This window comes from Lolium perenne, chromosome 7, assembly GCF_019359855.2.
Source record: "Lolium perenne isolate Kyuss_39 chromosome 7, Kyuss_2.0, whole genome shotgun sequence".
Classification (NCBI taxonomy): domain Eukaryota; kingdom Viridiplantae; phylum Streptophyta; class Magnoliopsida; order Poales; family Poaceae; genus Lolium; species Lolium perenne.
In genome coordinates, this window is record NC_067250.2 from 290,197,393 (window position 1) to 290,218,883 (window position 21,491).

At 42.3% G+C, this 21,491-nt stretch overlaps 1 protein-coding gene across 1 annotated transcript; it reads right to left on the bottom strand.

Moving 5' to 3' along the window:
• Window positions 1-17,258: 17,258 nt before the first annotated feature.
• Window positions 17,259-21,096, bottom strand: LOC127326662 (auxin response factor 18). Its single transcript, XM_051353460.2, has 4 exons — window positions 20,841-21,096; window positions 19,379-20,700; window positions 18,278-19,194; window positions 17,259-17,635 (listed from the first exon to the last, which is right to left on the bottom strand). The coding sequence occupies exons 2-4, from the start codon at window positions 20,480-20,482 to the stop codon at window positions 17,560-17,562; spliced, it is 2,097 nt and encodes a 698-aa protein (XP_051209420.1). The 5' UTR covers window positions 20,483-20,700; window positions 20,841-21,096; the 3' UTR covers window positions 17,259-17,559.
• Between the last annotated feature and the right edge of the window lie 395 nt (window positions 21,097-21,491).

A 21,491-nucleotide genomic window follows, 5' to 3' on the forward strand; every position in this document is an offset into this window, starting at 1 on the left:
CTCTCGCGGCTCTATCCCACGCTGCTTGCGAAAGTTGAACTCTGTCTCGCGGCTGTGGCCCAACGTATTTATTGCCCAGGCCTTGTCGCAGATTGGAGGGATCGACGTATGGATTTCCCAGATCGTCGAAAGCCTCAGATGTTTCCTCTTGATCTTCAATGGCATAAATCTGATGATACTTTGTATTCAGATCTATGTTGGGTTTGGTGACATCATCGTTGAGATTGATGAAGACCTTGCCCACTGTGATAGATTTGTCGATGAAGTCGTAACTGTCGTCATCGCTTGAGCCATCGCTTATATATGAGTCCGCAGATGACTCAAACGATATGTCGTTGAAGATCTTGGCGAGTTTCTCTCTTGCTCTGGTGCTGACGTAGCGTGTCGACGAAGTTTCTTCTTCTCCTGATTCGGTTGACGATGTATAGCTTGAAAAATCGGAATCGACCGCCGACGATCCCGACGAAATCGGAATTTCGACACGATACGATCCTTCCTTCTCGACGCGAAAGTGAAACCTTCCGAACGTCATCTCCATGGGCTCCGCCAGATACGCATATGCATCCAAACGGGAGGGTAGGTGAGGAACAAAATCGATAGGACCAGCAGCGATCTGTTTACCTCGATCCATTGCATTGCTTGCGGTTGATGATGTCGAAGATCTTGAACGTGCCATCGAGATCAGATCCTTATGCCTCTAGTTCCCACAGACGGCGCCAATTGACAAGGTATCAACTTGTCAATGCCTATGGATTGTAGGCTAGGGTTTAGTTGGAAGTAGAGGGCAAGTAGATCTCGAAGGTTTCAGCCGAAAAGTACTCGACGATTACGAAAACTAGGGTTTGTAAACAATGATTCGATGATCTCTGTGTCCCTCGACTCCCCCTTTTATAGGAGGCGGAGCCGAGGGATTCATATAGTACAAGTTACATAGTCTGGGAAGGTTTCCAACTCATCCCGCAAGATTACAAATGACACTTCCTATTACAACTCTATCTTTCCTTAAATACATCTTGGGCTCCCGAATCTTCTTATTCTTCGAGTAGTGGGCCTTCAATAAACCCCGGGTACTATCTTCGGCAGGCCCATTTGGGATGCCTATGTCACCAGCGGTGGAGACGGCGGTGATGATGGTGGAGATGATGATGATGGTGATGGAGATGATGTCCAGCTCGATGACGGTGACGATGGCGTCTATTTCCCCCTCCGGGAGGGAATTTCCCCGGCGGATTCCTGCCCGCCGGAGAGCTCTTTTCTCTCTGGTGTTCTCCGCCCCGCAGAGGCGGCTGTGGCTCTTCGCGAGGTACCCTCTGTGGCTTAGGTTTTCGGGACGAAGGGTTTCGCGAAGAAAAGGAGGCGAAAGGGGCTGTGGGGCCCCCACACCACAAGGTGGCGCGGCCAGGCCATGGGCCGCGCCGGCCTGTGGTCTGGCCCCACCTTGTGTCTTCTCAGCTCCCCCTTCTGGCTTCCTTCGTCATCTGGAAAAATAGGATTTTTGGTATAATTTCCTTCCACAGTTGATCTTCCGAAATATTGCGTTCTGACGGTGCTTTTTCCAACAGAATCCTGGCTCCGGTGCTTGATCCTCCAATAATGATGAAACATGCAAAATAGATGAAATAACATAAATATTGTGTCCCAATATGAAATATATCAATGAATAACAGCAAATTATGATATAAAATAGTGATGCAAATTGGACGTATCAGGCATGATCAACTTGTTCTTAATATCTCTACCTCAAGTTCTTTGGGTTTATGATCATCACTCAATTTATAATGATCAAGGTTTGGCTTCCTAAGGTAGCTCTCATTAAATGGGTTTCTCACTTCTATGATCAAGCATTGTCTTGATCAACTAAGGTATAGTACTTCTGATTTACCTTCTTGAATGGGACTACTATGGTTGCCTCTTAAGTTTATAACCCAGGAGAATGCCTGAGATATTATGTTGGGGTTCTACTTAATCATTGATGATATAATCATCTGGTATATGGATAATTCTCTCCCTCACATTTAAGTGTTGCCTCAACTATTTGAGTGTAACACCATAGCTTGGGATCTCTTATAAAGGAATGGTTATTCTAGGGTATATGGTGTACTCCTAATATTTATTTAAGTAGCTAAGCTAAAGATTCAATTGCCTAACTTAGTTGAATTAGTTTCTTCCTTACTTTATCAATTCATGGAGATCATCTTATTCCATGTGATATTAGGTTATCTCACCACTCCAAAGGAATTGGTTTACCACCTAATACTTTAGTTCAATGAATGTTATTGAGTCTTAAATAAGTAAAGCTAAGAGTGGTATGAATGGTCTCACTCATTTGGGAATGACTTGAATAATACTCTAGGGTTCCTCTTGAAAATGAGGATTAGAATACTTGGATGTATATCTAAGGTTTAGCTCAAGGTTTGTTATTGTTTTTCTAATAATTATTATAGAACTCTCACCTCTCTGGGTTTGATATATAATAATTTGGAATAGAGAAGAATTATATTCCTTAGTTGGATCTCCTTGTCTTGTTTCCAAGATTAAAGTAGAATGGTTATCATAGGGTTTATGGTAAGAGCATGGATTAGTTTAAGACATGGAGAAGATAAGTGAAGAATAGTTTCTCCAATTATTGTTACTTGATTTCCAATTAATTGTAGGTTCATATGTTATGGCAAGGAATTCCATGTTATGATCTTTTATAAGATCAAGCAATTGATCATTGAGTAAAGTGTTGTTGTGTTGGTTATTAGTTCCATTTGATCTAACCCCTTAGATCAAATCATCTCTACCCAAAACAAGGTTTTATCAAAGTCACATTGAGGTTTATAGCGCTTGACTTGATGAGCTACTTCAATTCCACCAAGGTCAAGTGAAACTTCAGTTACTGTGACTGTTTTACTTTAAAGCGCGAAAATTCCCCAGATTTGCTATGCATGAATGCAATGCACACATATGTTTCCTCTATTTTTGTAACCCCAGTACCTGGGATATTACAGTCTCTACCCCTTAAACTAAACTTCGTCCTCAAAGTTTGAACTCTCTCACGTTTCCGGAGTGTGGATCTGACTTGTGCAGACTACGACTTTTCTCGAACTCCGTGGTGATCTCACTAGATATAATTGAATACATCCGTTGTCCAGATTCTTCCTGGAATCCATTAGTATATGTCTCTGAACCATGGTTCTTACTTTGATTCTTTGATTTCTTCCAATATCATTATCTTGTTTCCTTTCTCATTGAAGATTCAATGATTGAGACTTCTTCTGGTGCTGCTAGTCTTATTTGAAGGCTAATTTGATAATAAACTCCTAATTGATAAATAGGTCTTTGTTTTCCCTTACTACCAAAAGTGCAATAATGGTACTTAGTAAGGTACTTACCATGGAAATGATTTTGACGGTTTCTTTTACTAAGAAGGTTAGACTCATTTAGTCTATCCAATCATGGTTTATAGTTGATACCTATAACTATTTTGGGTTATTTAGATTCCATGAAAGGAATCATTTTATTAGTCTTTGATATTGGTATGTTCAATCGTCTTCATTCTTTAGCCATCTTGGGCTTTATTGGTCTACGGTATTTCCTTCGTCCAACTTCATTAAACTTAGCTTACTTGAGCTTCCGTACTTCTGAGTAAATCTTACTCGCTTTCTCAAGTTATAGGCCACTTCTTACTTCCTCAAGGTATAAACCTCGGCTTCTGGTCTGACTTCCTTCTGAAAGTAGTGTTCACATTCTTATGAAAATAAGATCGAACTTCCTCTTAGTTCAGACCTTCTTCTTCTATCTTGCTCAAAATATTGAGTTATTGTACATCCATCTCAATCTTTACTCTACCCCTTAGAGTTTTCTTATGTTCTTCAACTCCTTTTCTTCCAACTGTTGGACTTATGATTAGAATATTGGTCTAGGTCTAACTTATGGTTTGTACTTCTTCTAAGGTCTCACGAAAAATGTTTGTGGTATATCCACTCAATTTGTGGACATCCAACATGAATCCTTTGACTAAATGATTATAGGTCATTGTGATTTGGCTGACAAAATTTTATTTGTTCTATCAGTTGTGGTTTATCTTATACCAACTGTGGTTCATTTGATATCAGTATGAGTTATTTGATACCAATTGTGGCTATTTGTTATCTAAAATGGACTCTATTATAGGTTTGATCAACTGGACGAGACATCTTCTACTTTATCTCCCATTATTGATCCTATACCAACTGTGGTCTTCCGATACCAACTGTGGTCTTCTTATATCTGCTATGGTTTCATAGGTCATCTTCCTTCTGTCAGGGTTTATTTTTGCAAGAGAACCACTAACTGACACTATGAATATAGTATCCTAAGTGATTTCCCATGCATTCCCTCTTCTATGTTGACTAAGGATCTGCTTGAGCTTCACCATAATCACCAGATTTCTCACCTTCATGCTTCTTATGTACTAAAGTACTCCTCTGTTGAGGTAAAGCATGAGTTTTGATTGGTACTTCCTTCTGAATATGGTGGTTTCTTCCCACAACTTTGTTTCCTTTATCTGGTGAACCTTCATCTTGTCTTCAGAATCTCCAGGGTTCGTCACTTCCTCACATGAATACCATTACCCTCTAGATCTATAGCATCAAGTAAAAACTTGATATTGCAACATGCATTTGCATATCGAAGTCAAACTTCATGTATGGATCTAGTCAAACAATGAAAATCCAATAAAATCCAAGAAGGATCAGCTTTGTGCATATAATACACACCATTATAAGCCTGAATATAATAGTTGAGTAAGACATCTCTAAACATCAGGCTCTGATGTGTAGTATATAACACCACACAAGATAGGTTTATATTGTGATACTTAGCACGAATATATTGGATTCTACTATTTGTCTCAACCTTTACCTTAATTGCACAATTGCAACGAGATAAACTTGAAACAAAGTGGTTTGGGATGGTTAAAGTTAACCTAGTTTTGTTTGGAAGTACTAACAAAGTATTATACCATATGTAAGTGCTATTAAGGACTATTTTGTATGATACCACTAGTTCTAATATGTTGACTCTGAACACATATTTATTAGGATATAGTTCCTATACTTCTAAGTATTTCTACCATAAGCATATGGTCATGATGTGCTTGGCACACTTCCCATTGTTTTGGAACACAATTCTTGCTCTATTGTTTCGCGTCTAACTTCTTATCAAACTCCTCCTAAGTATTTATGATATTCTAGTCCATCATATAATGATTCTCAGGTGAATCATATATGATTTCTATCTCTACCATGTAAGTAGGCATATTTTATTCCTATCTCTCTTCCTTACCTCCCATGATTGACTCATCATGGTCTATACTACCTCATATAACTCTTATTTATCATTTACTATCAGTTGTTTGCCAAGTTTGAATAATTTACTTACCCTATTACTTGTCTTGGTATACACCTTCTAGTAGGATATCTTCCTAATATATTTATCTTTACCACATGATATCGTTCATATTACAGGTCTGAATAACTTTTATTAACCATAACATGTGTTGGTACACATCTTCCAATAGGATATCTTCCTTATGGTTGTATCCTCTCTTTGGACTACCATATATTGTATACCAACTGTGATCTACTCATCTATTGTTTTAAGGACTTAATGGTGTCCTACATATTTGGGATTAGCTAACTAGCTTTACTTTTGAAAGGTAGGTATAAAGGGTTGACTCAAGTGTGTCAGGATTATTCTCAAGTGAATATCCATCTCAAGTCATAAGAAGTATTTGGTTTACCTAGGACAACTTCCTATAGACACTACCAATCCTATAGGTCTCCTTTAAAGGGTTTTAATCCTAGGGTCAAAGCATTTGCTCTGATACCAACTGTGGTGACCCGGCATACCACTGCATGGTGTAGTATGCAAGTCTGATATAACACCAATGAAACACCGTTCCACTAGTATTATATCGCTCAGAGTGGTACAACAGAAATATATGCGGGTCCAAGGCATGTCTATAGAATTACAACATTGACTCTGTTACATAAGATCATCACAGCCTCCTACTTTACAATGAGGTAAAACTGCAAATAAACTCCAGAAGAACGACTCGTAGTCTAGTCTTATCACGAACTCTATTTGTAAAGTATTTCACTAACTACAGAGGCTAAGAATAGACTCTAGCTAAATAGGAGCTAAGTTTAGGAAGCTAGTTCCCTTCTATGGCTAAACTAGGTTTTCTCCTTGTTGGATGTGGTATCTGACTCCTCTGACAGGGTCCTGTCTCTTGAAGTAGTTGTTGACTCCTCGGCCTTAGAGTTGCACTGTAGATCCTCCGTCGATGCCTCCATATCTAAACAGGGGATTTAAGAGTGGGATGAGTACGAGCGTACTCAACAAGTTCATTATAGGAAAGAGGTGTTTAATGCACTAGCTACAGCATTAGACCAGAAAGTCTAATACCAATGCAAGTTTTCATAACCATTTCTTCAAAAGGTTGCTTTTATTCAGAAGAACTATGTCCGTCAGCCTTCACCGGTTTACTAGAACTTCATGGAGCTCCTTTCCGGCTGCGTTCGCAGTTCCATATCCCGGAACAGGGAGTGACAGGTCACGGTTCATTACACTCTGTAGAGGTGTGTTGCTTTACCCATAAGAGATCTTAACCTTGGTGCCAACCGGGCATATTCCCCGTCCACACTTCCTATGGTGTGAGGCCCGGTATAAGGTCTAGCCAATCATGTTCCTCCGCTACCTCGCACACCCACCCTTTGTTATATACCCCAACCCTGGGTCCACGCCGGTCCCATTATTCCCATATATTTCAGGGTGGACTCCGACCACGACGACAATGCAGGGCTCTACCATACATTCCTACGCCGGTAGCTGCAACCCATCATAGACCGCAATACCGTGGGGACTTAAGGCTTCCCCAGCCAACCGCTTGTTCTTCGGGCGACAAGTGTCTACGGACTATGCCGTGGGGACTTAAGGCTTCCCCAGCCAACCGCTCGCCCCCGACAGATACAAGTGTCTACGGTAGAGCGCATCCGTTGATGTACGAGAGGTGGAAACACTTTTGACTACTCCGTCCCACTCCGGATCTTATGGTTAACACGGGTATTACGGCACAAGAATCACTGGACGACATTTGTTGTTTAATCCTAGATGGATATAAACCCTTGCAATGGAACCTCCACCATATCAACACAATCCATGGTTCCATTGCCCACCACATAGTCATATTCATAGTTATGAATATAGTGGTTTTGGTTTTTATGCAATAGTGATAATCATAGTACTTTGCAAGTAATTTGATAAAGATACTCAAATGACATGAGCAAGTGATGAACTTGCCTTTCTTGACTGCAAGATTATGCAGGCAAGGTCTTCGATACGCAATAACTCCAAAATCTGAAATAGCATCATCGTCCGGTAAGGACGATGTTTAAAAGATTGGCAAGGATGCAATAATGCATAAGTATGAGATGCAATCGTTCTAAGCGTGACCTAACCCCGATGATTTAGGATTAGTGAGTTGTAATGATTGATTCAGGGTGTGTTGCACTTTTAGAGTGATTCACAAACAAGGTTCTTATTCAGGTAGGATTACTTGGTATCATGGACAGGTAGATAATAAAGCATAGTAATCAATTGAGCACACAAAGAATGATATTTGGCATAATGTTAACATGTAAAGACTAGTGGTCAGTTTTTATTACTATATGGCATGGTTAATGATTAATTATCATATACTTCAAAAGAATAACTTCTGAAGAACAAGTATGATAATTAGGTTTGTGGAGTTCTATGGTTCTAATTGGTTTCTGGAGTAAGTAGTAGATGGATCACAACTTAGTTGGGTTCATCAACACCTAGGGCTTGTAAGGTTGTGTTAAGCCTAGGTTTCCTGAGTAATTTAATCATATAAGGTTGCTATTAAGATTGGTTCTTCTTGTTGGTGATAGCTAGCTAGGGTTTATAGGTCCTTATAATTAAGTAGGGTTGATGATGATTCTTTGTTTACTTCAAAAGAATAACTTTTGAAGAACATACTTCTTAAATAATAAGAAGTATATCAATTAGGGTTGAGGTGGTCTAGGTTTTACGGTTGGTTCTTATTATATAAGGAATAATTGGCTCCTAAATAGGATGGTTGATAAGTATCCAACACTAGTAGGGTTTAGCGGAATATGGTTAGGTAATGCTCAAGATTTGGTATAGTTGCTCCTGAGGTTCATCACAATTGTGTGATGCTAAGCATGGATAACTAAGTTTGGTGTCTCGGAAGATAGGAACTAGGGTTGGTCCTATTTGATCAGCTAGGTTTGATTAAGTTGAACACATGGAATGCTAATCTGCTAGTGATAGGGTTCTACATTTGATGTGGTCATGGCAAATATTTAGTTGCTACTATGGTTATATGACTATTATTGAAGTAATATGATCACATGTGAACTTGGGTTTAGGTTTGGAAACTATTTAGGGTTCACATGTAATAATGGAACTAGGGTTCCTAATGGAGTTAGGGTTTTAGGGTTTCACATGAAATGATAGGATTGTACTATCATTCAATATGGAATTAGGGTTTGCCATTTACCATGTAGTTATTTGTTTAATAACTTCATTTTAAAGTTGAAGTTATTAGTAACTTGGAATTAAAAATAACATTGAATTTGGCATTATATTATTTTTAATGAATTAATAATTAAGGTAATTATTAATTAGGTTTAAATCCTTCTAATAAGGATTTAATAAATTAGCAAATAAATAAAATTAATTTTTAATGTTTTCTTTATTTATTTACTGGTTTTCTATTTAATTTAGAAAGTTTTCCTAATTATTGAATTTTAATTGCATTTTGAATTAAAAGAAAAGGCTTAAATAACAAGTATTAAATAATTAAATTTTTATTAAAAATAAAAATTTCATTTTATATTTTTATTGGATAGAGTTTATTTTTAGGATCATTTTGATATCATATATTTATTTTTCTGAGTTTTTATTAGTTTTCTATACTTTTTTGAAGTTGCAGCAATTAAATAAGATTTGAATTAAAACGAAACAAAGTACAAAAGCTACCCGGACTGTCTACCCACTGAGACACTGACTAGTGGGCCTGAGACACGTCAGCTTCCACGTCTCCTTTGACCGGAGTCAAAATTTACGAGGTGGCAGGGATGCTCACTGCCGGCGAGCCAGTCATCGACGGCGGCGGCTCTGTGGTGCTCCCGCGGATGAGCGAGTGGTTTAGTCTGAAGCGGAATAGCGAGGGGAACACAGTGGTGGTCTCGCCGCCACTTTATGGCCACCGGAGCTTGGCCGGTGACGATGTACCGCGGCGGCGGAAATAGGCGCATGCGGCGACGACGCTACAATGCCTAATCGAGCAAGGCGAGCACACTGGACGATCGAGGAGCTCACCAGGAGCACGATGGAGGCGACAGCAGGGTCGGAGGAGCTCCAGATCGTCGAAATCGACGGCTCCGGCCGTCGGAGAGGGCGAGCTCGACGGAGATGCTCCGAGGCACTCTGGCTCGATTCCTGGTGCATGATGGGCATGTCGAGGGTGGTGAAGACGATGGTGTCCTCGGCGAGGCTCGGGGAGGTCCCTACCGGCGGCGATAGTCGGAGTCCGAGCGACTAGGGTTTCGGCAAAAGGGGAAAATTAAGCAGGGGGAGGAAGAAATCCGAGCTAGGGTTCGTTGGGAGGCTTTATACGGTGCCAAGGCCAAGCCTCATCACGCCGACGATGAAGGAGAGATCGACAGCGACGATGGGAAGTCGAGCACGTCGTCGTGTTGTCCTTCCCGTGCGCGAGAGGATGAGGATGACCCTCCCTCTGTTTTTTTTAAACGAAGAGGTACATGGTGGCCTGCTGGGCCGTGGCTTGGGCCGTGTTGGTGGGCTACTGCTGGGCTGCTGCGTGGTAAGGTAAGTCCAGGTGAGTTCTTCCCTCCTTTTCCTTTTTCTGTTTTCAATTTTTATTTTTGAATTCAGTTTTGAATTCAAATATGTTTGTAGATATTTGTAAATACTATTAACTTGGCAATTACTTCTTAAGTAGTAATTCTACTTGAGACATACTATTTTGATTTTTAATATAATGATAGGTTCAACATACACAATATTTCAAATATGTATGTTAATATTTATAATCTTCCATTCTCTTTCTTTTAAGATTCCAAATATTTTTTTATAGTAATTATAGTGCTTTTTAATAATAGGTGATATATTGACTTTGCTTTATCTAGCAAGAATTTATTAATGAATTATGATCTTAAGGCTTGGTATCTTATTTTGAAATAGGATTTCAAAGGTGTGATTTTATGTGCCCTAATTTTTATAAGTTAAGGAGATGATCTAGTGGCATGAATTCCTATACCTGAATATTTCTAAGGACTTGATCTCCTATTCGAGAATGTTGTCACTTGCCTATTATCTTATGTGCATAACTATGTGCTAATGAATTGGAACTTCTACTAGAACTCCTTCCAAGTTTAGTACTTTTATTATAGTTTAGTAACACCTTGAAATACCTAGAGTAGGTACTACTCTTTTCATGGTTTGGTCTTGGTTATAAGGATAAGTGATTGATAATCACACATGTTTTAATATAGGGTTTATCATTGGGTGTCTCTTGTTTTTAATAATTGAAGCATAGGTTTCAATTAATGAACAAGTAGGGTTCTAATCATATTCTCCTAATTTCACATGGTTTGAATCTAAAATATGGCCTATGTTTTAATCTCCCTATGTATGATAATATAATTACTGGCTTAATTTCATGTGCTCCTCTAGTTACTAAGGATCTGAGAATGGGTTCTATCTTAGTCCATTGGACTTCTATTAGAATCCTTAATTCATCATTGAAGTAACTAAAATGTCTATGGTTCTTTTTATAGTTAACTTTGGTCATATGGATGGATGGTTTCTCACCATATTAAGTATAGAGTTTTACTCTAAGGTTTTCTTATGTTCTGTAATTTATGAAATATAGATATGGTAGGATTCTACTTATGATCACCAAGTGATTCACAAGTAAAGGTTGGGATATAAGCTTAGATTTGATTACTAGTGGTCTCCCTATAATTTCATGTGGAGATGGGATCTACTTATCCTAGTAGGGTTTAACTTATCCTCACATACCTCAAGAGCATGATCATGGATTAGGCATGATCAACTTGTTCTTAATATCTCTACCTCAAGTTCTTTGGGTTTATGATCATCACTCAATTTATAATGATCAAGGTTTGGCTTCCTAAGGTAGCTCTCATTAAATGGGTTTCTCACTTCTATAATCAAGCATTGTCTTGATCAACTAAGGTATAGTACTTCTGATTTACCTTCTTGAATGGGACTATTATGGTTGCCTCTTAAGTTTATATCCCAGAAGAATGCCTGAGATATTATGTTGGGGTTCTACTTAATCATTGATGATATAATCATCTGGTATATGGATAATTCTCTCCCTCACATTTAAGTGTTGCCTCAACTATTTGAGTGTAACACCACAGCTTGGGCTCTCTTATAAAGGAATGGTTATTCTAGGGTATATGGTGTACTCCTTATATTTATTTAAGTAGCTAAGCTAAAGATTCAATTGCCTAACTTAGTTGAATTAGTTTCTTCCTTACTTTATCAATTCATGGAGATCATCTTATTCCATGTGATATTAGGTTATCTTACCACTCCAAAGGAATTGGTTTACCACCTAATACTTTAGTTCAATGAATGTCCTTGAGTCTTAAATAAGTAAAGCTAAGAGTGGTATGAATGGTCTCACTCATTTGGGAATGACTTGAATAATACTCTAGGGTTCCTCTTGAAAATGAGGATTAGAATACTTGGATGTATATCCAAGGTTTTGCTCAAGGTTTGTTATTGTTTTTCTAATAATTATTATAGAACTCTCACCTCTCTGGGTTTGATGTATAATAATTTGGAATAGAGAAGAATTATATTCCTTAGTTGGATCTCCTTGTCTTGTTTCCAAGATTAAAGTAGAATGGTTATCATAGGGTTTATGGTAAGAGCATGGATTAGTTTAAGACATGGAGAAGATAAGTGAAGAATAGTTTCTCCAATTATTGTTACTTGATTTCCAATTAATTGTAGGTTCATATGTTATGGCAAGGAATTCCATGTTATGATCTTTTATAAGATCAAGCAATTGATCATTGAGTAAAGTGTTGTTGTGTTGGTTATTAGTTCCATTTGATATAACCCCTTAGATCAAATCATCTCTACCCAAAACAAGGTTTTATCAAAGTCACATTGAGGTTTATAGCGCTTGACTTGATGAGCTACTTCAATTCCACCAAGGTCAAGTGAAACTTCGCCATTCGTGGACTGTTTTACTTTAAAGCGCGAAAATTCCCTAGATTTTCTATGCATGAATGCAATGCACACATATGTTTCCTCTATTTTTGTAACCCCAATACCTGGGATATTACAGACAGGTACAAATTTTCAAGAGATATATTTGTCTGGTGGTTTGGTATGGCTGTTCTGAAGTTTCTGGAGGCGTTTTATCTCTGGCGGAAGTTCCGGCCCCAGCTGGCGGAACTTCCGCCCTGGTGCTTCCAGCAGTGGCCTCTCAGCGCAGTTCTATCTGAAGTATTTGTTCCCTGACCGGAAGTTCCGGTGAAGATGGCCGGAAGTTCCGGTCAGCGGAACTTCCGCCCAACTTCCGGGCAAGTTCCGGAATTCTCGAATTGTGGCTCAGTAATGTCCAGTATGGTTTTCTCGCAATTCCGGAACTTGGCCGGAATTTTCGGTCACCGGAAGTTCCGCCCTAGTTCCGCCCCAATCTTTTCTAACATGGTCGTCTGAAGCAGAATCTTCCTGGCGGAAGTTCCGGCCCACTTGGGCGGTACTTCCGGTGCCAGCCGGAACTTCCAGCCCTCCTGGCCGGAACTTCCGGTGTTACTGAAATTCGTCCCAACGGTCAGATCTGAGAGCTCCAATCATATAAATAGCTCTCTTCTCCAAAGGGACAAGTTGCTCAATCGTTGCACAAAAATCTTCCAAGCCTTCATCACCATTAGAGCCACCTCAAGAACACAAGATTTGCAAGATCTCCTTCCCCCCCAACCAAAGCTCTTGATCTTTGGAGATTCGAAGGAGAAGACACCGATCTACATCCTCACCGAAGCGATTTACATTTCCCCCTCATTTGTTTGAGGGTCCTCTTGCTAGTGTTTCTCTTTGGATCCCTAGTTGATTGTTGTTGATGTGTTGTTGTTGATTGTTGTATTGTTACAGATTTGGGAGCCTCTAATTCGGTTGTGGATGTGTGCCCCAAGAACCTTGTAAAGGCCCGGTTTCCGCCTCGAGGAAATCCCTTAGTGGAAGTGGGCTAGGCCTTCATGGCGTTGCTCACAGGAGATCTGAGTGAAGCCTTCGTGGCTGTTGGTTTGGCTTTCGTAGCAACCACACTCCTCCAAACGTAGACGTACCTTCTTGCAAAGGAAGGGAACTACGGGAATCATCTCCGTGTCATCGCGTGCTCCACTCTCGATTACCTCTATCCTATTCTATCTCTTATATTGTGTAGCTATATCTTGCTTAGTTGTTTATCTTGTCATATAGGTAAATCCACTTAGTTGCATATCTAGAGAACTTACCTTTGTGTCAAGCCTAAATTGAAAAAGAACTAAAAATTGGGTAGCAGCTATTCACCCCCCCCCCCCCCCCCCTCTCTAGGTGCGGCATACGATCCTTTTACATGTGTCATAAATGCATATATGGAATTAACCAGCTTGTTCCTCGGTCTGCTACGAGGAAGCCTATATTTTGGCTCCTGTGTTAGGCCATCCAAGAAGCTTGTCAAACTGTTTACGAACCAAGGTAATGAAGGTTCAAAGTTCATTAATCTTTTGCGCAACATTTTCTTATAAGATGGCACATGATTTAAAACTCTCGTCTAACAAGGAAAAAAGAAGGTATGCATTTTCAATAAAAATGTGCAAACATAAGGTCTATAAACCAAGCCTGCAATCTTAACACAGTTGTTGGGGTGCATACCTCAAATAGCTACAATGCATCCTGTTACCAGTACCCTTACAGCCCTGGAGCCACTAGAGCATGTGAAAACATCAAATGGTATCACCTTTTCTACAATTTTTTTTTCATTTGAGTATGGTTATCTATAGATTAAGATTTGTCTAACCATGGGCTCAGTATATTTCTTGGATATGGTGCTTCGATTGGACAATTTATACATTGGTCTTGCAAAAAGCATTAGAACACTCCATGGGACACAAAGTAGAGTCGAACAGACTGCTTCTGATGCAAGCATTACATGTGATAAAAATCAACAGAGGCAGGACTGTGACAAGGCACAACGAGATAGGCTAACATCCGAGCAGAGAGAGAGAGAGAGGAAATGAACGCACGCCCGAGGGAAGGCATGCGAAATAAAAGTATTGAAGAGAGGAATGCAAGACAAAGGGAAACCAGGAGAAATCTAACTCCTAAGGAGAAGCAAGAGATGAACTCCCGCAGAAGGGAAGCCAGTAAAAATAAGCCAGATGTGAAGAAGCAAGAGATGAACACCCGCAAAAGAGCAGGTCGACGGAGCATACCTCCAGAGGAGAGGCGGGAGTTGCGGGTTCAACGCAATGCAAGCCTCGCGGCTAGGCGAAACACCCCGTGGGCCTAGTCCATTGCAATGCCTCGCCCAGGTTATGGACATTTCTCTAAGTCAGTCGCCCATGTCGTGATGAATCCACCATAATGCATCGACACGTGTGGATTTTGGATAAGGAAGTGAGAATTTGTTAAAGTGTGTGAGGAGAAGAGACAAAAAGATACTCACTCACCTTTGAATTGTTTCCACATGTCGACTTCTATTTATTTTTACATGTCGTTGACAGTGAGTGTGTAGGATTTTTTTGATTTATTTAGATCTGAGATGCCCGTTGTGGACTTGCGATGTGACATGTGTGCAGCTTTATATCTAACGTGTCTAGAACTGTAGATATATAATTTCCACAAAATTTTACTCAGTTAATTATATTTAGATTTGCATTTTCATTTTTTTATTATGTCTTACTTTCTAGGGCTTACTATCTATGTTCCAAAAAAGAAATCGATCGGACCGAAGCTACCGACATATACTTTATCATGTTAATATGTGCAGCAATTTAAAATAAGCTGTAGCAACATACGGGCATTCAACTAGTAGAACATAAGGCGTGATTACAATTTACAGTTATTTATATTTAAATTGTGGTGAAAAGTTTCTTACAATACTCTCATAATAAGTAGACACACCAAGGACAAAGGAAGAATGTAAAAAGGTAAATGTTACCGAAAAGCCTAGATTTTGAATGGCCAGCCACATGCTTCAATATTGGACACCCAAATCTTACCAATAATGACAGGATAGCGCACTAAAATTTCTACTTCTATTATTAAATTATATTTATAGTAGGTAGCATGGAGGAAATAGTTGGGGCGAAAACAATACAAAATTACTTTTCATGGGAATATTATTGCTGTAATGTATTACTATTTATTTTTTTATCCAATAGCACCAACATCTAAAAAAGCACTAAAAACACATATACTATACTAAACAAACTAATATCAAACGAATCTAGCCACACAAATGTGTGGGTGGCCTTGCTAGTTCTAATTTAATTTACAAGATTTATTCACCGTAGATGATGGAAAAACATGGCTACACCGGCGTGTGACATAGCCACACAATTGCAAGATTCATATATACACTTTAAGATATTATACCACATTCTTTAGATATTTGAGATACAGTGGGTAGGGAAGCATATAAACAATATGAAACATTGAGAGGCGTAAGTTAATCACTATACTAATTAATGCCATATTCCTAGTATGCTAGTAGATGGTCTTGAACATCCGAGAAAAATATTAAACATAAAAAATTTACCGTAAGAACTTGTGATTTTATTTTATCACAAATATTGTATATTCATAATGAGAAGTGTATCTTAATTTATGTAATATTTATTATTATATTGATTATTTTTTCGCTTGATATCCATATAAAATTCATTGATGTATAGAGAAAGTAAAAAAGTTTAATATAAATTTTATCATGATAACATTTTAGTTGGGCAGGTACAATATATCGAAACCTAGTGCAATAGGATTCGGGAAAAATCTCTCCTGGCCGGTGAAAACATGGCAACGGCCATTTTGAAAACTAAATTATCCAAGACAATATATATTTTTTCAAAAAAATGTACTCATTACCACCACAATCCATGTAAAGCACGGCCTCTTAGAGATAGGAATATCCATGCGTATGGCGGCGTCCAAAGCTATTGATCACTTGTAGACTATTAGCGTAGAAATAAAAGACCATTGTTGCCGAGAACCGACAATTGAAGGATGGTTGTAACTCCGGTGCATCGACAATCAAGACTTTACATCATGTGTCCCTCGTTAAAACTCGGTCTTGTCCCGACATTTCATTCAATAATGCGATAGTTTAAGTTTTTGGCTGACTTTGTTAATGTTAAAGTTTTGTCCCGACATTTCTTCAATTTACGTAAGTTAGTATGTGAAACACAAGGACAAGTGGACAACTGAGATTAAACGATACTCGTTGGGGACTAGGGGTAAGATGGCCGAGATATATCGATACCACGATACTCATTCGGGAGTTTACACTGTTTTATTATTTGGAAGTCTATGAAAGCATAAGCCATTCTTTAAAATAAAAAAATAAATACATTAAACGGCTTTGAAACCGGATTCAGAGTGCAAACTATTTCGACTTAGAAATATACTACTGAACAAAAGGCATAGGGGTGTGTACGCGTTATGTAACAGCACAGCGGCAACCAAAAAAACAAAAAACAGGATATGACAAAGCCTGACCATGCCCCGATTATCTCTGTCATCGACCATCAGACGCGTAGCTTTCAGAACCACCGTCGGTACAGGGCCCGGAGAAGAAGGAAAGCAACCGGTAATGGCAAAGCAGCAAAGGGCAAAGCAGACGTCGCGCTCCATCGACCACGGACAGCTCTGCTTTGTTCGCTTGCTTCCCCTGATCCCCTTCCCCAGTCGCTACACTCGACACGACACAGACTCCGTTTCACATCAGCCCACCGGCGACGTGCCGTGGAACGAAAGCTGGCATCAATAATCAGGCAACAGCATCTATCTGATTCGACACTGACAGAGCACGCTCATGGTTCAGCAGAATTTTCACAAGATTCAGACATTCTTGCACAGAACTTCCAGGAACTGCAATGGCGCATAAAGATTCAGACATTCTTGCACAGAACTTCCAGGAACTGCAATGGCGCATTCATACTGCATTCACGACAGAAATCGTTCGTGGATCACACCAATCCGTAGGAGTACATAATGAGTAGTGAACACACACAGGGCAGAGAAAACAATTTGTTCCTGGAGATTACATAACCTGTCCCAATCCCATTCTGGGACCTCTAATCAGGTGAAAAACTGAAGCTGCCTTCTTGGAACTGCACCACTGCTTGGTTGCAAGTGGCAGTTCGCCTTCAGAGTCTGCTCGCAAAGAATTGCCTGCTCCTCCCACCTATACAAGCGGCAAGGAGCTTCCTTCTAACTCGCTACGCTATCGCCGCCACCCCTCGTGTCCGCTAGTATGGTCAGCCTACGTGCCATTTTTGTGAAGTCGCTGCAAAATTCAAAATAGTGTTGTTAGGTTAGTATCTGGTTTGAACAAGACAACGAATGGATAGAAGAAATAAATCTATCTAATTCAGAGCAAAATTTTCTAATGGGTTAGCATATGGTCTGGAAAAGAGTACAAATGGAGAAAGGAACACAGAAGTTCTAGCAGGAAATGACGTTTCTTTGGACAGTACGGAAACAATTGGTTTTTCTCCGGTGCGAATTCGTAAAGTCAAAGTACCGTAAGGAGGATGCTTCCAAGGCAAGAACACGTAGAGTTTCGGTGCTTCAAGATAAGCTGATTTGGATGTATTAGCTGGAAGATCTACGATGACCGACCGACGGACCGAGCTACTACAAATGCGGCAATTTCTGATGTCTTGCAGTGCATGCATAGTTTAAATTGGCGGTATTGAGGTTGTCCGATGCATATTATAAAGTGGTACAAACAGGTAAAACGGAAGTTTCAAGCCAGCAATGCTACCGGAAAATTAGGTATGTGCACCTATATTTAAGACTGAATGTAGCAAAATATCTACTAACTGATTTTTAAAATGATTAGCACCTTCTTTAAATGATGAGCTATAATGGGTGACGTTATGATTGAGCAGAAACAGAATACATTTCAATCTAAAATCATACCAACCTGAAAGGTTCATCTCCAGTGTGTTTGAGTGCCCCAGCGGCATCACGGTAGAAAAGATGGCTCATCAACTCAGCTTTCTCGATGCCGAACATGTCAGAAAGCCGGCCATACAACTCTTCATACGAGCCAACAGCAGAGAGATCGAGTGTGCGGCCAACGTCCTCAGACTGCATGAATATCTTGCAGTGCCCGGTTTCCAGCCCAAGATCAAGTACCTTGTTGTCTTGGCACAATGGAACTCCTCCACAGGACAAGTTCTCTGTATGACCATTCTGGTTGCTCTCTGGGCTGGGAGTATCAGAGTTATTCGCCGACTTCTCGGCACTCCCATCAGAAGGGCTCTTCCTAGCAGCAGTTGGAGAGAAACCCCCAGAATTACCTAGTGTTATTTGCTGCTCCGTTAGTATGGGTTTCCCAAAGAGCATCAACTGGGTGGGTGCAGCCTTCTTGACATCTGATGATTTCTTGTTATTTTGGTGATTACCAATGGTCAACACGCACGAGATGTCGTCTCGAGCTGCCGGGTGACCGATGATAAGCCCAGCGGCGATCCTCGGCGGCGCGCCGTGATCGATCTGGTGAAGCCCGTGCGGTGACAGACTCGACTGCAGTTTGTTAAGGTGGAGATCTGATAAAGATATACCAAATTGAGCATGCCTGGCTCCCTGTATGCCTGCAGGAGTACCGTCCGGGAAATAGCACATCGGACCGACGCCGCGTCCGAGCGGGTTTCCGTGGAACATCGGGCCCGGAAACTGGCCGTCGAGCGGGTGGTCAGGGTAGAACGGGACGCAGAGCTTCTTCCGAGGAGGCGAGAACGGAGCGAGATGAATGGACGGCATGTTTGAGACGAGCTCAACCAGCCATGGACTCACTCTCTTCACATTCTGCAGCAGGTCCGGTTCATCCCAACTCACCTGCACAGCAAAGCCATTCCAGGCAAGAATTCAGCATATTGTGGTAGTCAAATGCATGATCCTAGCAATCAATGAGTCAATGAAAGAATGTAATTTCGTTGTATTGCTGTCCTTGAATATAGATTTGTGTACAGAATTGAATACACATGACATGATGGAGAAGTGGAGATGTAGTATGTAGTACCTGAAGAAGTCTCCAAGGTGAATTGGGCCATCGAATGGGGTCGGCCACCTGCACGGCCGACACAGTCCCCATGAACCAGCTGATCCTGGACGAGTCCTCCGTCTCGAAGGCCATCTTGAACCTCATGCCGGCGCACCACTGGGTGCGCATGGCCGTCCTGACCGAGGCCGCCTTGACGCAGAACTCCGGCGTGCTGGCCCTCGGGTAGTAGAGCACGTCGAACGGCTGTCCACTGACGGCAAGATTGGCCGCCTCGGCGACCTCCTCCGGCCGCACCCTCGCCCTCGCCTTATTATTCCCCCTCGCCCCCATCATCTTGCTGTTGTTGCTGCCGTCCTCGTCTCCCCTCAGGAACATGGAGAATCCCCCGTAGTTGCCACCCGTCGCTCCAGCGGGCGGCGGCGGCGGAGGCAGCAGGTCCGGGCCACCGATGCCCCCTTTCTTGGCGCGGCGGATGCCGACGCAGAGATCCCCGTTGTCGGTCCTCATGAAGACGATGGAGTCCCCGGCGACGAGCTTTTTCTGGTTGACGAAGGAGCTCCAGCCCGTGGTGAGCAGGTGGCGGCGTGGGGTGCCCCGGTAGATGTGGCGGAACTTCCAGACGACGCCGTGCACGTCCTTGGCGAGCACGGTCTGGACGGGCGGGTCGGCGGAGTAGTCGAGCCGCGGGAAGATGGTCTCGGCGCAGTAGCGCGGCACGGAGAAGCCGCCGCCGTTGTTGGCGTCGGACTGCGTGAGCGTCTTGGCGAAGGAGGCGGGCTTGTCCTCCTGCGCGGGGGCGGCAATGGCGTCGTCGGCGTCGCCGGCGTCCTGGGGCCGGGCGGGGACGAGGCGGATCTTGGCGAAGACCTCGTCGGTGTCCGGATCGGCCATGAAGCGGACGGCGGCGACGCGGCAGAGCACGAAGGGCGGGACCCGGCCGCCCGGCGGCGGGAAGTCGGCCTGGCCCTGCGCGTGCTCCGCGTGGCCCTGCGGGAAGTAGTAGACCTTGGAGCCGACGGGCGGCATCTGCACCATGCCGCCGGCGCAGGCGTGCCACAGCTGCGGGTCCAGGCACCGGTCGTCGCCGCGCTCCCCCGCCGCCGAGTCCACGAACGTAATCATCCTCCACTCACCGCCGCCAACAACAACGACAACCACCACCACCCGGAGCGGGAGCGCAAAGAAAGAGAATTTGCAGCAGAATTGGGCAGCCCGCACCAGGCGCAACAACTTTCTCCCCCACCTTACCTTGCCGTGATCCCCCACCACCACTACCACCACCAGGAGCTTTTCCGCAGCGCAGCCGCCGCCACCAGCAGCACCATGAGAGCTGGGTTGAGCTGAAAAGGAGGAGAGGAACAAAAGAAAGGTAGAATTTTGGGGTCAGAGACGTAGCACGGAGAAGGAAAAAGGGCGCTCAGGCAAGCCCCGACCGACAGCACCGCGATCCATCCAACCATCCACCCGTCCAGTCACTCACCTGTCGACGCAGCTGAGCTCCACCAGACAGATCCCTCCAAAGCTGGATGGCTGGAGTGAGGACGAAGCGGGGGGCAATCTTGGCACTCTCCCTCTCTCTCCCTCTGCTGCGGTTGCCTCCTCCGCTCCCCTCCAGGCTCCAGTGTCCCTCAGACTCTCAGGTGCAGCAGCAGGCCGGCCGGCAGCAGCCTCAGATTCCCCCAGACTGCAGCTGACACGGGGGCACAAAACAACTAAATAGGGACAGGGAGAGCGGGGAGGGAGGGGATGAAGTCAAGGCTAAAAGCTGGGGATTAAGCAAGTACTACTCCTCCTACTGATAACTCTTTCTTTAGCGGTTTAATTATTGTTTATCAGTCGCTGGCTGCTTTTCACTTCAGTTCCAGCCAGCCAGCCTACAAAAAGGCACTCCCCAACTGCTTTTTGTTTTTTTGTTTTGAGGGGAACTCCCCAACCGCTAGTCTACTATCAGCTGCCAACAGATATTTTTACACGCAGGATTAACCCAAGTACCCAACACTAAGGGCATGGCCAATGCATAGGTTCGGGTGGTCCAAATTACATTTAGATAAGGAGGCAACCTCTTCACGAGGAGGCAGCATCTTCAGCCATAAAGTGAAAACTGAGTGGAAATGTAAGAGAGAAAGACAAA